At 39.0% G+C, this 17,268-nt stretch overlaps 1 protein-coding gene across 1 annotated transcript; it reads right to left on the reverse strand.

The window, feature by feature from the left end:
- Window positions 1–7,560: 7,560 nt before the first annotated feature.
- Window positions 7,561–13,002, reverse strand: fam210ab (family with sequence similarity 210 member Ab). Its single transcript, XM_020638471.3, has 4 exons — window positions 12,841–13,002; window positions 9,535–10,013; window positions 8,852–8,963; window positions 7,561–8,595 (listed from the first exon to the last, which is right to left on the reverse strand). The coding sequence occupies exons 2-4, from the start codon at window positions 9,957–9,959 to the stop codon at window positions 8,281–8,283; spliced, it is 852 nt and encodes a 283-aa protein (XP_020494127.1). The 5' UTR covers window positions 9,960–10,013; window positions 12,841–13,002; the 3' UTR covers window positions 7,561–8,280.
- Window positions 13,003–17,268: the final 4,266 nt, after the last annotated feature.

The following is a 17,268-nucleotide window of genomic DNA, read 5'->3' on the forward strand; positions in this document are numbered from 1 at the left end:
GGATCCATATAATACAGATAAACAAAATGACTGTCAGTGTGCTGACTCCTTTCTGAACCATCTAAGATATATCTGCCATACCAGTGCAAATGTTTAGCTCCTTTACTAGAGGGTTATTTTATGCTCAATACTCTGATAACGGTGCTCCAGATAGCCAAAGTGCCCCATGTACAGATGCTTTAGTCATTGAAGCTGGATTCTAACTCTCAGCACTTGCATGTTATTCCCCACTCTCTTATCCCAACTTCCAACCAGATCCAGGTTCCTCTCTCAAATAAAGGTATAAAATATATTTGAAATACTCTGATATGACTTTTGAAAAAAGACAGCGTGAAAAATTATTTGATGACTCATGGTTGTAAAATTACAAAAAGTAAAACATTTTTAAAACATTAAAATAAACCTTACTGAGCCACTGCGGAGCATGAAACTAATGTTAACATCACACAGACCCCATATGGTTTACAAGCTAATGTTAAGCAGCTGTTTACTATGTGTTAACTACTTCAGGTAAGTCCCTAAGGCTTTCTTTGCTCAGCAATCGATGCAAAGTACAGAGTTAGAGTTACCGAGGTAGAAGGGAATGTCTGGTTTTAAGCATTTGGTCATAAACAAACATAAAACATGCATTGATATTGATGAATTTCGTTAGTGATGTGTCAATATCTAATATAGACACCGGGTGAAAATTCAGAGATTCACATTTTCCATCTGGAGGGGGACAAGAAGGTCGGAACAAAATTGAATAAAAGTCCATCTTAAAGTTGTGGAGATATCTCAAAACAGCAGATAAAGTTATCTGGGCTTTTTATCAGATTCATTGGATAGAACATAGAGATCAAGAAAATGTATTTTTTTCTATCGAATTAGTGTTGTAGTACTCAAAATCGGTCTTGAGTCCACTTTTTGAAGGTCTCGTCTCGGAATGGAAAGCATTTTTACTCGATCTTGCCTCGATCTTAGACTGGGCAGACTCCGGATTTTAAATCAAGTTCGGTCAGCCGCACCCTTCCCAGTGTTACGGTCTAAGTGAGTGAAACGCCCCCTATACACAAGATGATGGTTTTTCATTGATATTTATGGTCTTGGTCTTGACTCGGTCTCGATCCCTAGATGTCTTGGTCTTGTCTCAGTCTTGGAGCACACTGGTCTCGGGTATGTCTTGGTCTCTGTTAGTGTGGTCTTGACTACAACACTATTCAAAATGACTTCAAAACGTTTACATTAACTTGGGTTTGAGAGTTTCTGCTAGCACCTCCTTCAGTTTGAACTGTATGTTAACGATGAAGAAATTACCCCCCATGTCTCAACTAATTTAATCCTAGAGTAATCATTTTCTTTGTGTAGTTTGCAAATATTATCATTTCAGACAATAAACAGGCTATGGTTTAAATGAGTGATAAATCCCTAACACTTCTGTCAACCAGGATAAAGTTATAGGTGACTGTGTATCCACCCTTTGTCTAAAATATGCTCCAAAAAAAATAGTCCTGGCCCATGTTAAGACCGGATGACATCACCCCAAGATTTTTAAAAGACCTCAGCAGCTACCCCGATGTTATGAAACTGTTTTCAAATGAGCAGGTTTTTAAGTGGAGATCTGTGTCATGAATCAAATTTGTTGGCTGCTGAGAAGTAAAAGGGGACTTAACTTTCCTCTCAGGCGGCCAGAAAGTAGGAAATTATCACTTCCGCAGCCAACAGATGTACAGAGGTTGACAATGTGTACTAAGATGACTCAGCACAAACACTGCGGTACTTCCCCTCTTTCTTTTGTGGAGGAAGTACAGTCTCTGCTGAGTTTCACATTAAGTTTTTAACTTCCATTACCTCAATCCGCTCAATTCTCCCATCGTAGAAACAGCACAGTAAAAGGTCAAATCCAGGTCACCTTCAGATCCTCCCTCTTCCTCCTGAACCAGACGCAAATGACTCACTCCTCCCTGTAAAGTAATGAACTGCATAAAACATAAGTTACTGTATATTTTAGCAGACAAAATAACGGTTTATTTATAGGCAGAGTTTGGCAACTTGTCATAACATTCACAGGGGTGAAACAAAGCTAATGTTCAAAGCACTTACAGTAGCATCACTTACAAGTAAAGGGGGGAGGGTTGGCCCCGGGGCCCCGCCTCCCGTCCTTTCTGTGAACCTCCTGCTGCAAAAAGTCCCGATAATGTTCACATCCTCCTGACTCACTTTCTTCAGACTACACACACACACACACACACACACACACACACACACACACACACACACACACACACACACACACACACACACACACACACACACACACACACACTGGAGCTGGCAGACTGTTGAAAGCCATGCAGAGGCAGTCATGCATACATCTGCTGCAGTTTGCTCAACGATGACATGATGTAGCTGTAGTCTGAACCTCTCAGTATTCCCTTTAAATTTTACAGGCTCTAGACTCTAGACTCAGACAGGAAACACAAGATGAAGCTGCTTTCCAGTACTCATGATTTTACCTTTTAATCAGTAAGCAATACCTAAATGTTCACTCCTTTTGAAAATAAACGTGGCCTCTTTTATATCAGACACAAAAGATATAAATTACTGTGGCTTTCTTCAGACAGTCTGACATGCTGTGCCCCCTTAACTGACCCCTTAGTGAAACCTTCTTAACCTTTTGGATTATTTTTAGACTTTTCACTTGACACTTCTGAAAAGAGAGGAAGAAATGCCACCAGAACATCCTTAGTCACCTTTTATCTTTCCACTGGCAGGTTATTCATATCCTTGTGGATAACTGAGCATCACATCACCTCACCCCGACTGCGCATGCAATTTAAGAAATGTAGGGGTGAAGATCATGGCTGCTTTCACACATGCCGCTCACCCTGGATAATTTGCAGGAGTTTGAGCATGGGTGAAAATGCCAGAAGTCTCTTTTTGGTGGACACATGGCAACATGCATATTTTATTTCCAACCTTGTGTCCAATAACAGTACAGAGGCCCCAGGTCCTTTTCAACACTTAAACCAGTCTTTTAAACCTCTCTAATTCTCCTTTTGCTGTGCCATCACCCACCCTATGAGAATTGTTAAAATCTCAGCCGTTATTGTGCCATAAATTTGAGTAATACCTCTCTTACTTCAGGCTATGTTCCACCTACTTTTTATCATGCAGTAGTGGAGCCTCTTAAAGAACCTAATCTTGACCCTGCTGTTCTTTCAAACTTTGGGCCTATTTCCGAGCGTCTTTTTCTGTCTGATTTAAAACCACTTTCTCTTAAACTTTAACTGCAATGATACCTTGATTTTAATTGCATTCCTGAAAAGCTTCGCTCTGGTTTTAAATCATGTCACAGCACAGTGTAATGGAAAAATTCTGTTTACTGTCAAGGACACATTTTACTTACAGCTCGCTTGAGAAATGCTACGATAAGTTAATACGTAATATTCTTGTTTTGTCTTTACCCGAGGATGAAGGTTTCTCACAAATAGCTAAATATCAAAGATACTCAGGCTTGAAGTTTGAAGTACTGTTGTGCGACGTGTTGAAATGTATGACAAAATGTATTTGATATTTGACTGCGCCTGTATTCGTTGATTCTGGAAACTCTGCTGTGCTGGTGCTTTTAAATTTCACTGCCACCTTTGACATAGTTGATCACCAGATTATTTAATCCCGCCTCAAAATATGTGTTGGCATTCAAGGTATTGTCCTTAAATGGTTTCGTCGTACTTTTCAGATAGGACTTTTTCCGTCCAGCTTAGCCAATACTCCTCAGCTGCAGACCCACTAGGCTGTGGGACCCCTCAAGGCTCCATTTTAGGCCCCATTCTCTTTTCTTTATATTTGCTTCCCCTGGGGTCTATTTTTTGAAAACACAATTCCTTTCATTTTTTTTTGCAGATGACCTACAAGTCGGCAGCAAAGCAATGGAAGCCTTGCTGAGCTATCTAAAATACATTAAATCCTGGATGGAGTTAAACTTTTTATATCTTGACAGAAAAACTTAAAATAATTGATAAATCTGAAATCCTGGATGGCGTTAACAGTGTTCTTTGTTTTGTCCTGTTTGTGTTTAGGAGCTCAGGTAAGAACACTGGCATATGTTAATTTTGTTTTCTGTTATGGAAGATTAGGGATTTGATTATATAAATCTTTATTGTTATATTGGCCATTTACTCACTACTGTAGACAGTTACACTGCTACTTTAAATCTGAATTTGACTTGTGTTACCGGCTTTCTTGGGAGTGGGAAGAGTGGGGGTCACTCATCATGTTGTGTCTCGGTTCCCCGAGACATAACAGTAGTCAAGACCAGTTTTTTTTTTCAGCTGAGACTTTTGGGAGATAAAGCCCTATCTTCCACCAAAGGAATTTGAGAGAGACATCCACATGTGTATCTTGTACAGACTATTGTAATTCTCTGTATGTTGGTGTGGATCAGTTGTCTCTTTGTCACTTGCAGCTGTTCCAGAATGCTCATCTTCTGACTGGAAAGAGGCGACGTGAACACATCACTCCTGTATTGGCTTCTCTCCACTGGCTTCCATTCAACGTCAGGATTCAGTTTAAGATGTATTATTTGTTTTTAAAACTTAACATGGGTTGGCACCTTTCCTATTTGTCTGAGCTGTTGGACCAAAATGCTTCAGTCAGAGCACTGCAGTCATCTCACCAGATGCTTTTGGATCGTCCAAGATGAAGGCAAGATAACTCGAGGTGACAGAGCATTTTACGGTGGCTCCTCAAAATTAGTGGAACAGTTAACAATCTGCCTGTTAACATCAAAACTGCTTCATTCATTTTAAATGTTAAACCTTAACACAAGTTTAGCTTGACATTTGTACATTTTATTATGCTCCTGTTTTTTTTTAAAGATTCATTTGTGGGCTTTTTGTGCCTTTAATGGAGGGATAGGACAGTGGACAAAGTTGGAAATCAGGGAGAGAGAGTAGGGAATGACATGCGGGAAAGGAGCCACAGGCTGGATTTGAACCTGGGCCGCCCGCTTGGAAGATGACAGCCTCCATACATGAGGCATGCGCACTAACCACTGCGCCACCAGCAGCTAATTATGCTCCTATTTATTGTGTTTTTAGATTGCTCTTTTTAATCATAGTCATCATTTTATATTGTGTTTTAATCTGTTCAGCAATTTGGTTAACTGAGATTGTTTTAAATGTGCCGTATGAATAAACTTTGACTTGACTTAAGAAACATTTTCATGATAGATATTTGGCTTATGCTTTAGGATCTCTAATTAAACTTTAGAGTTGTACCATTTCACTTATACAACTCTGAAACTAAAAGTAGAGCTCTATGGCAGAACTATTTCAATGTGACCTCAATTGCAACTTCCTAATGTACGCACATTCTGTCAGCTCATTTGACGGACTGACCTTGAAGCATGTGCAAGGCCCCTTTAAGAAAAGATGTAAAGAAAAAAAAAAATCACAGACAGTTTGCATGAGTTTTTTTCCTCCTGACCTGTGCTTCACCTCACGCTTCCCGGAGGCATCTTTGACACTTGAGTCATGTTTAGCCACTGACTCACACCTGAGGAACACAGATTGTCTCAAGAAAATTATTTCAAGAATCGCAGCGCCACTCTGTCCTCTGTGTCACGCTCCCTGTGGGAGAACAGACAGGTGTTTGTGTGCAGGGATGTGGACTGCATAAACAGTTGTTCATTAGTTTGGACAGCAGAGGTCATTGTAACTTACACGCACTTCCCATCAGCACCAAACAATACGATCATATTTACATATAGATAGCATTTATAATGAAGGAAGCCGGCTGGAGCACGTCCAGCATCTGACAGCATCATGTTTGGATCTGTTTAGTGTTTCCAGACACTGACAGGTAAGAACACAAAGTGTCAGACCGCACTGACTCTTCATTAAGAGATATGTACCTTGAGTCTGACCCAGTGAGTCACTGGAAGACTTCCTATGCTGCTGTGCTGCCTGGTGATTTTATCTTTAGGGAACAAATATCCAGATGGTTGAAAATGTATTCACAAACTATGGAGAGAAGATGTTTTTACTACAATCTGAATCTGAAACATTTGATAAATTAGACATTTTAAAGTAAATATTGAGGATCAAAACAGTCAGCATTTAACTTACATTCAGCAGATAGAAATAGGCTCTAAATATACTTTATATAAGGAGAAACAAAGGCCAACTTTATAACTCCCAAATTAAAAACTAAATGTGATGGCTTCACTCAGTATGTGGAAATAATCAATTAAGGCTACTTAAAGTAAATTAGGTACTTCGTAGTGGTACTGTTAATATGTTTTGCTACTTACATAAAGCACTTACTCCAACAGACTTTTATGAAGGCTCATTCCAAAAGTCAAAGTGTATCTTTGTGAGTAATGGAAGAAATAACTCCAACATTAACTCACCAGTGGGAAGCCACCAAAGAGAATCCCTATGTTGGATGTTTGTGTTTAGTTCAGTTGAGTTCTGACACCATGGGCTCCCTCTGGTCAAAGACATCATCAAACTCTCTGACTGTGACATTACCTGACCTTTACACCGCGGGGGTCTTGAAGACATTCATGCATAAGGGCCAAAGCTCCTATAATCACTGCGACTACTTTTCCGTTTACAAATATTGTCTTCACTTGGCAGAATGTGTGGTTTTAAGGCACAAACCCCATAATTAAAAGGACAGCACTGCAAAATTGTGTTTTAATTGCCACATGCTGAAGAATAGCGTCTGCGTGTCAATAAAATACAATTCGAGTGCTGACATTGTTTTTCTTGATTGAACATTTTTCGGGATTCAGCACCCAGTTGTTTTACGTTGAAAGGGAGTTGAGCTTTTTGTTTAATTCTATTCCAAACCCCATCCTCCTTTTACTGTGAATGAAACATTATCATTCATTTGGAATGTTTCTTTGCATTAGATTAAAAAAAATCATATTATTTCTTTCCTATGTGGTTATGGTCAATTTTCTGCCAACTGCGTATGTTTAGGTAAACAAGGTAAACACTGTCCTCCATCCTGAACGTGTTCTCCAAAATCAACAGGTCAGTTTGAGCTGTCAGTCAGACGAACTTGTCCACACCCACATCTTCCTGAGAAACGGTCTTATCGCAGGTCTAATCACCAACACCTGTGTGGGTGCATGGAGGCTTTAAACCAGTAAGTCCTTACAGATTCGGGCTTCAAGAAGGTTAAATACTCACTTACCACCCCAGACTTTATGACCATGTTACATCAAACGACCGAAGTGAGCAGTGTCTGCCACAACTCCACCAAAACATTCACAACTTTTGTTACAACTTTACAAGTCTTTTGTAAGCAATTTGATGGTGCACACACACAGGGGAGCTTTTTGCCAGTGAGTGTAAAATAGCCCACAAATTCAGCATACAAACTTTTTATTATTAGCATATCACTTTATTGATTTGTGGTTTTAACCAGACATGTTTAAATTTCTGAAGAGAACATATATCTATTTACCAGATTGGGCTACCCAAGGTTTTCATGTGACAATCTGCCCGTGTTACACAGTTTGTGTTGTGTTGATACACACTTTGATACACACTGAACTGAACTCACTGCATTTTCACACCTATGACCGACTTTATTTGCTCCAAGAACATCTCAAACAATCTGACTTTGTGACTTGATACGCACACTTTCAGTCTGTCACACACGCTAAATGGTACAATAATGTATTATATTAGTTTGGGCTATCCGTTAAAAATACAATAGAAAAACTTAATTTCTTTCTACTTACATTAGAAAAGACACAAAGTGATACCCAGCCTTCAGAAAGGCTTCGATGGACTTGCACACACAGGTAACCATGAGCTTCAAGTTCAGAAGGATCAGTGCTGCTCTCTCCCATTTAGTCTTACATTGATGCTGTTTTTATACAGGCACATGATTCTTTTGAAGCCCAGGCCTCCCCCTCCCCCCCCCTCCCCCCATGAAAGCTGCATATTTTTAAACAACTAGCTTACAGCCAGCAAAGAGTTAAAGTCCAGATCACTTGAGTCAGTGTAAATCCAGTCTGAGATGTCTGACTTAAGGTTGTAGCATTGCCAGGAGTCTGTGAAGCTACTGTCTAGTTTACACTACAGTGCAAAGTGTAAGTTTGGACAGTAAAGGACTGGACTGGGTTTTTACACTTAAATAGACAACAGGTGACCGCTTAGAAGTGCAAGGTGAAACTTTAGGTCAAGAATAGTATTGTGTCACTCTGCCCGTAATCACTGATTATTGATAGGATCATGATAGGATAATTCAGAGGTGCAACCAGTAAAAAGTAATTTTCTAATCATTTTTCTTCCTAAAAAATGATTTGCTGTCAGTGACTCTGTCTTTGGTTTCTTGTATTTTCTCAGAGAGCTTGTCTTTAGTCTCTTCCATTTTTTCAGATAAGAGTTCTTTTGTTTCCTCCATTTTCTCGGAAAGTCTCTCCTTTGTCTCCTCCATTTTTTCCGTCAGTTTCTCCTTCGTCTCCTCCATTTTGTCCTGGAAGTATTCTTTGACTGGTGGTGGCGTGGATAAGTAGCCATGCTTGCGGAGATACTGAACTGACAGTGATGTACCGCCCAGAGTCACTGTATATCTGGCAGGGGTTGCAATCTGTAGGAAACAAAGAAAAACACAGAAGTCATGAGAGCTAAATGAAGGCTGAATCTGTTACTCCTTTGACAGAAACACTCAAATCTACTTTTCAAATGTACCCCAACTGAGGGGAATTAGACTCATTTTAATCCTTGTTGGGTAATAGGTCAGGAAATAGTATGTTCTTTGATTTGTAACATTTTTTTGATTGATCAATGAGCAGAAATGTTCAATGTGGGCTTAAAAAAAAAAAACCAGAGGTCTAATAAATTACCTTGTACATGGCGTATGCAGTCAGAGCGTAGCCACTTGAGGAGTCTCTCAAAAGGCCTACAATGGACTCTGGTAGACCTATCATCTCCAGGAATGGCACAACATTCACACCTCTAGGGGGAAGAGATCACAAGTGGCAAATTTTTTTAAAAAGCTGCAAAAAAAATGTTCATGCTGTTTTTCTGACAAGGTCTCCCATCAGAACTTTTTACAACTCATGTTTAAATAGTCGTAGTTTGTTTACCTAAGTTAAGATTGTCTGAAATAATCTGCTTTTCTTCAAAATGAAATAAAAACAGAGTGATGGGGGGGTAATATCCAAAACAGTCAACTTATGAGAAGAAATGGAGTACAAATTGTCATTGTCGTGTTTTTACAGCAGCAATCACAAGATATACTCTTTTCCTTTCACATACAGACACACACTTACCAGCTCAAGTGTGTTTGTGTGTGTGTATGGAAAACTCTGAAAGTGCTGCCTGCACCCTTTTAAAACTAAAATCCTCATACCTTATTGAATTCAAACAGTTAAATCAAGTGTTTTCTATTCATTTATGAAGGTACAGAGAAAAGATTAAAAAAGTGATACATATGTTTTGGTGTTTTAAAGCCTTAAATCATTTGAAGGACTTAGTACCCCACCCATATTATGTTTAGTAGGAGGTCAGAAACACAAAGACTCACTTCATAGCAGCGTAATAGAAGGTTCCGAACCAGACGGAGGACGTCAGTAGATGGACAGGGATCATCACTTTTCCATACTGTTTGAAGGTTCTCTTAAACCTCTGGACCAGGCCTATGGACTTGTCCTGCAGGGGGTCCACCTCTGCAACCTCAGGCACAGCTTCCCTTTCCTGCTCTTCCTGTGTTGAAGGTACAGAGGTGGATTGTGGTTCCTCCGGCGGTGGCTGGTGTTTTGGCTGATGGGCTGCCCTGTTGAAGGCTGACGTTGACAGCAGGCGCCGCCGTGTGGACGGTGGTACCGACAGGCGGAGGGCACAGCAACAAAATGTTACCGGCGGCTCCATGACTGTGACTCCCAACAGCAAGGGGCGGTTTGCTGCGACGCGGCGCAGTGTCCCGTTATTGAGGATGCGCTGCATTATCATCCTTTATTTCTCCTCTCCCTCCTCCTTTCTGCTTCTGTTACGTCTGATCACGGACTGTGGGATAAGAAAACAGGCAAGCATTTCATAAATGGTGTTATTAACTTACTTTCACATCTATACTGATTGGAAGTTGTTTATTATTAACAGCTGAAAAGTGTTTTCTTGATTAGTGATTACCAATTTATTCTGTAAAATGTCAAAATAATGCATTTAATGTCCATCACATTTGATGTGAGTGGGGTTGTCACAAAACCAGATTTCTTATTTTAGATATACTAGAAAAAGTCTAACAATAATCATACGACAGCGAGGACAATAGAAGTCCTAGGAACCTGATATTGGGTAATTCCATGTTTTTAATTACTGTACCAAAAACAAACCAAGCAAACTCCTGAACACTGTCTAAACTGCACTGCTATGTTGGCAACATATTTGTGCAAATTAGACAGTGTGCTCTATGTCTTTTGCTAAGGGCAGTAAAAATATGACCAAGATTCTGTTTTTAATAGTTTCTGTACTTAAATACTTTATCTTTTTCTTATCACTCATTGTTCCTACATTTGGACTGCAGACTTAAAGAAAATGAATCTTCACTGAAATGTTATTAAATATGACTAACAGTATTTTATGACATTTTATTTCCCACCTTCAGGTACAGGTTACTGACAAGCCATCTTTACATGTCCTGGCTTTTCTTATTGATAAACAATTAGTACATTTTTGGAAATACTAGACATACACGTTTTCACTTATAGACTCTAAAGTAGCGGTGGGCGATATAACGATCTTAGATCGTGAAGGATTTTAACGTGCTGACGATCTGCCAAAGCTGAGACATCGTAGAACCGGACTAATGTGTTTACTCTCTCATGCTGCAGTTTATGCTCCGAAACAGACACGTCTCCTCCTTTTTTGCTCCGCAGCGGTGAAAACAAAACTTAAAAGTAAAGTTCGCAAAAACAACTCCATCCCGGTTATATGAAACTGTTCTGATATTTTTCCAAACCGACACGCCGTGATCAACAGTTAACTTATCTGCATAGTTTGCACAGTTAAGTTTACATCTCGGATAGCGACACAAGAAACCGTTTAACGAGCTGGAGAGACGTTCACAGTCAGCTGAGAGTCAGACAGAGAGGAGCTCAGACAGACGGTCAGTGGAGATATAACCCCGGTGTTTAAAATGTTGCTGTCGGTGTTTTCTGCTCTCTCAGCTTTTCAAAGTTACTATCAAGCTTCTCCACCTGAAGCTCACCTGTTGTGATAACTGAACCTATAGGGTTTACACTAAACAACGTTACAAAGCAGCAGGCAGGTGAGAGTGAGTAACCATGGTGACTGTCTGTCTGTCAATCAACAATGTCCCGCCCCCTCTATGAATTAAACTCTTCTGTCATTAAAACTTACTTATCATGTGTCACAGAATGAACACATTCTGTATTATGTCTGAATATATATATATATATATATATATATATATATATATATATATATATATATATAAAAACTAAAGTTAGTCCAATGATGTCATAAAAAACAACAAAGTCTGCAGAGCCTGTATGAAGCTCCAGCTGGAGGAACTCTGCAGGGCTAAAATAGAACAGAAACACAAGAACTCGAAGTCTACATGTTTTTAAATGAATGCATCACTGTGTGAAAATGTTCCTGACGAACATAAAAAGAGGACACATTACTCGATCATAATTTCAAAGTGGTGAGGAAAACCTTCACATTGTTCATAAATATTGATCAAATTGAGGGAAAGACATTTCTGTTGCTAAAGATGTTCTGGGTGAGAGACCTCCAGACCCCCTATAAAGATCTTTTTCAAATAGATTAAACTTGTCAGCACAGTTTCTGTGCATTTAAAAACATTATACAGGGAAGTAAGTTTGGTTGAACTGGTCAATAACTTACAAATTAATCTTAAGATCAGTAAGAAAATCGTGATAGTGATTTTGGCAACAAAAAAAAGTGATAATATTTTTCCCAAATCGCCCACCTCTACTACTATAAAGTTATTTATTACTTCGTCATTCATGAAGGTAAACAGTATTACACAAACTAGGCTAGCTGTGCTCAGGAGTAAATCAATGAAATCACAAATCCATGACCTTAATTACATCCTGGATTAACTTTAACCTATTGTTTCTTTTGATTTCACAGGTTTTATGGCATACTGAAGGTCCTGGACACACCTTGGCTTATGATTGCGCAACCATAAATGCAGAACGAGTGGCTGAGTTTATCTACAAGGTTCATACATGTTCGTCTCAGAATCAAAATCTGATTTAAAAAATAAAGCCTAAACCAGATGTTACTGCAGAATAAGGCAAAGTATGCTGCCATATTATTAGATAACCTATGGGTCAACCTGCTAGCAGTCAGCAAAACAGCAAGAGAAGTAGGCCATCAACACAATTAGACTTACCTTTACCTGCAAAACAAAAACCCTTAAAATGCATAAAAGTAATAATTTCAAAACGCGTGACTTATTACACAACATATAAGCGGAAGTCGACTGCTAAACTGCATGCTCACTTTACACAGGCTGCTATTTTCGGCTAGTTGACATTGGCTTGTTTAGGTTGGAGGACGCGAGGATTCAGCTTTCTGTGCCGAGGTTTCGAGGACACTGTCCGGCTGGAGGTGAAGTCATGTTTAAGAGGCATTCATCCTGTTTAAGTGGTTATAGTTTAAACACTGTCTGGCAGGCAGACTAGTTAAGGCCAGACTCTGAACAGCTGCCAACTTTGCCTTCTAATGCATGACGTTAGCTACTGAGCTAGTAGGTAGCAGCACTTCACACAGAAGGAGAAGTAGTCGATAAGTAATCTAAGTAAAACACACACTTCTCTAGAGGACGCAGAGCTATACTCACGTTTGTTGCTTTGTGTTAATGTCAAGACAAAACTGAACTTCTTAACCCATACAGCCATAAGAATTAGCCTGTGCTATGAGGCACCACATTTATCACTGCTGCTGCAGCACCGACTTGCCTGCGTGCAGAGCAGCGTGTAACCCCAATGGCTCAAGGAATCATGGGAAATGTAGTTTATATTACCCCGGGGTGTTGTCAAATGAAACGCACCACGCTTGACGGCCTAGACTTTGGAAAAAATCAGTTTCCCAGCATGCCCAGCGCAATGTCAACCCTCTTTGACAGATTTGAACTACAACTAAGCTTGTAGTTTTTTTTTTTGTTTTGTTTGTTTTTTTAATTAAGTGTGCCACCGACGACCTTCAAACCTACTACTTTGTACATAAAATATATATCTAAGTGTCTCCAGATTTAGAAACCCTTTTTATATTACTGACTATACTTGTTAGATGTGTCCTAATGCTTATTATCACTTACAGTCAAATAAGCATTACTGCTATGCCTTGCTCCCAAGTCCAGCAAACTAAACAAAAATAAAAATTCTCAGTTGTTTAAATACAAACATACCTAAAGCATTACTCATCCATCTGTACTGTGTGCCATTCATAACACACCCAGACAGAAAGTCATGTGATTTAGACAAGTGCACCTCAACACATGCATTGGTAGAGTTCAAGCAGCAGAGGGTAGCATAGGCCTACTCACATTGTTGTTGAAGGACCACCCATTGCCATCAGTTGTTAGTGAAGCACGTTTATTTACTATGTGTTAGAACTGTGCTATATATTCAATGCTGCCATTCCTCTTCTGGACTATCTTTATCTTTACATGTAGACTAAAGTTGTTTTAATGAGTAGGCTAGTTCATATGTTAATGAAAATTACTAAAATTTACACTGATGCTTCCGTTTGACCTGCAAAAGCAATCGTCAAGGGACTTAATGTTTTATTTCTTTACAGTTATTCTTATTGCCTGTGCAATTTACATCCTGTCACTGGACAGATCTTTATTTATTACTTCCACAGAAAAGATTCACAGTTGCTATATTTTGCCAGATCAGTCTTAATAAGGACAAATGAACGCAAATAATTCACAAACATATTTTTACGTTACATGTGTAATTGACTGTCTTTCAAAAACATTTTACTGTCCAGACAAAAACATCTCTCATGTATAAATGGTAAATAAACTTATAAACACATTTCACAAACGTATGTCTGGTTTCAGTTTTCATCACAAACATATTTGGATGTGGTTGCATTCATAAACAAACCGTTTAACAATCCACAAATGCATTTTTAAAAAAATCAAGGAATCATCTCTAGCCAATCAGACGTCTCCATACGTTTCACCCTAACCTAAACCATTGAAAAAATTTGATTTTCAGAGAAATCCTAAAATATATTTGTGTCCTTCTCTTTGCATTTATCCCTATTGAGACTAAACTGACTCCATATTAATAGGAGCAGGATAAGCTCTTTCACCAGAAAGCACTATTGGGCACATACAGGACCAGAACAGCATTCAGATAAGATGCACAGCTTTGTCTGCAGGCATCTCCAAAATAGACTAACACTGAAAGTTCCTGACAGGAGCTTCAAAAGAAGGTTAGTTAAAAAAAAAAAAAATGTTAACCTTATTATGTCCTATGATATGAAAACACACTCTTTCAGTAAGTTTAGTCTTATGGTTTGTCTAAGAGCCTGTATATATATATATATATATCTTTTTAAAAATCTGTCTTTATTGTAAATGACCACCTACATTGAATGTAAAACGTTACGCAGATCATCCTTGAAGCTAGACGTAAGTCAGTGTCATACTAAAGAGTATCGTTTGATGCTTGCTGACAGAGGGGTTCAAATTGAGTCGTCTTGTTGAAGAAGAGTCTCTAAACACTAAGCACCTTTTTCTGTGTTTGTGCCCACACATTTGTAGTGAATCAATGATGAGTCCACAAACACACCTGAGGCTAAGCACACATCATTACTGCTTCAAGAGTCTCCGGTTCTGTCCTCTATTAACACCCTAATCCAACCTATAGGGATGGATCAGATCAATCCTGCATTACAGATGTGAATTCTATTGATTGTGTTATTTGCCTGCGCACCTGTCTGAATAATGGGCCAGCAGGGGGATCAGATACTCTGTAAACACCTGTTACTCCTACGACATCGTGTTCCTAATGCGTGAGTAACAAACACTTCTGCATTCCAAATCTGGAACACCAACACCTAAACACAACAACTGCTCTTTATCTCAAATATAAGCTGCTCAAATTAAGAATTAAAGCAAGAATATGTGACTTTTTGATCCAATAGATGGAACCATGCTGGTGCAAATAAGCAGTGAGTACAGTGCGTTATTCTTCTTTTGTCTAGTTCCTCAATTAAACAGTTTTTATAGCAAGGGGAAAAGCCGGCCGGCCATCCCGTCCATGTAAACATGCTGTAGATACGGCTCGGAAAAACATCACAGACAGCGGAATTCGGGTGTCACACTCAATGTAGACAGTCATGACTCACAGTTATTTTCAGAGGATATACTTGATTTCTGCTACATTTATGTGTTAAATGTCATATTCTACCTTTAAGGGAATACATGAAATTGAAAGATTTTGCTCATAAGGTTTTGTCTCCACACATTGATACTAGTTGTGATGATAATTTAGGCTTACACCATACACTACCTGCTCTGTTCAGATCAGCAAGCAGATAAAGTTGCTGCTGAACATAGTTGAGCTTTTAGTAGACTTAGACTTAGACTTAGACTTTCTTTATTGTCATTCAAACTTGTACTTTACAGTAACTAAAGGGCCAGGTTGTTTTGAGTTGGTGGAGCCCAAAAGTGGACTGATAGTGAAGTAAATATAAGCCTTATTTATGTGTAGTAAACAAAAACATATCTACAAGTAAATGCTAATGTTGCTATATGGCAATACTATGTTTGCTGCTTTGCCCACGCATTTGCAAAAAAGTAAAAATAAACCTAATGCATGTTTTATCGGAGTCATTTCAACTAGAGTTATTGAAGAAGGATGTGTTTTCAAATGAATGATCATTTATATAGAATGTGCCCTTGTGAGTCAAGAACAACTACAAATCAGTCTATTTCGATCCCTTTTTCACTCATACAAGACATCATTGTAATGCTGTGTTCAACACATGTATGGTGCATTTGTGTGCAAGCAATAAGTACTCTGTTGTGCAACTATAACACAGACAAGCGGAAGAGGACGGAGGAGTCTTGGCAGTGCAGTGTACATTCTTTGGAAGACCCCAGGACATAAGGTCCATCTTACTTGAATGAACTGTAAAATCTTTGACAGGCGTGTGTTACACAGAGCTTCTTTCAACCCAAAGCCCTTCAGAGTGCTTGCCTTTTTGTGTTTGAGATACAATCCTGGAAATGTTCTTATGATCTGACAATTTTCATACTATCTCTAAAGATGATGATATCAGCAGCAGAAAGAAGCCTAGTGTTGTGTTGCATGACAGGTTTAATTATAGCATCTATACAGATGGAAAAAAAAACATGTTCATAATAACGTGACCAACAGATGTGAAATCCCTTTGGTCAACATTTTGACTTGTTTCCTTTAACAAACATCTCAGTTGTCCCCTGATGCCCGACAAAATACTCTTCATTAGACACCCTGATACAAATAACTGTTGATACGCGTTGTTATTCACCGTCTCCTGATTCAGTGTTCGCTTTACAAGCTCTTCTACAGTTGCTAAATCAAGGACGGCCTTTTGTAATCAGCCTGAGAACGCTTTCTACTGAGCAGAGATTGTATTTTTCTTTCCGCCTGGAACAGACAGTGCACCAATCTGCAGGCAACAATGGGTAACTGAATGGTTAGCAGTCAGAAAGTGATGTGAATCCCATGCTATGACCTTCATAGTCACCATATCGACCCCACTAAACTGCTGAGAGATTGTGGATCAAGTGTATCTTCAAACAGCAGATACACAAAGAAAGTGTTTATCCTCCGACTTTCAGATTTTTTCAAACTTTAGGTAGCATAGAGCTACAGTGTGCTGTGTCATTCAGTGAGTCATTGAGAAAACTTGTAGTGACATTGTTATGATAGAGTATACTCTATTGATGACGGCAGTTACAGCCCTAATAATGGCTAAAACAAATAGTCAGAAGACCAAAAGGGTCTGTACTGAACCCCTCACCCCCCAGATACTTCTGCCAGTTTCCATTGTTTTATGCAAATTGGAGATCACGCCTCTTGCATCATCATATAAAAACAAAATCAAGTTTTATGGCCAATGCCATCTTGTTTTTTTGCACTGTAGTTGCAGGTCGAGTGGATGAGGAGTGAAAGATTAGCAAACCTGAAGTTATCAGTGTTACATATTTATTCACTATATGCTCAAGGCTAATTTATAAGATGGCTATTAAGATAAAAAAATG

The sequence above is a fragment of the Labrus bergylta genome, chromosome 8 (assembly GCF_963930695.1).
Source record: "Labrus bergylta chromosome 8, fLabBer1.1, whole genome shotgun sequence".
Classification (NCBI taxonomy): domain Eukaryota; kingdom Metazoa; phylum Chordata; class Actinopteri; order Labriformes; family Labridae; genus Labrus; species Labrus bergylta.

What these genes read in the sequence shown, in the direction of transcription:
- fam210ab (XM_020638471.3), bottom strand. Translation starts at nt 9,959, where the DNA reads ATGATAATGCAGCGCATCCTCAATAACGGGACACTGCGCCGCGTCGCA. An exon ending in TTCTATTACGCTGCTATGAA is followed by an intron (nt 8,964 to 9,534) that starts GTGAGTCTTTGT and finishes TCTTCCCCCTAG; the next exon opens with AGGTGTGAATGTTGTGCCAT. An exon ending in CTGCATACGCCATGTACAAG is followed by an intron (nt 8,596 to 8,851) that starts GTAATTTATTAG and finishes TGTTTCCTACAG; the next exon opens with ATTGCAACCCCTGCCAGATA.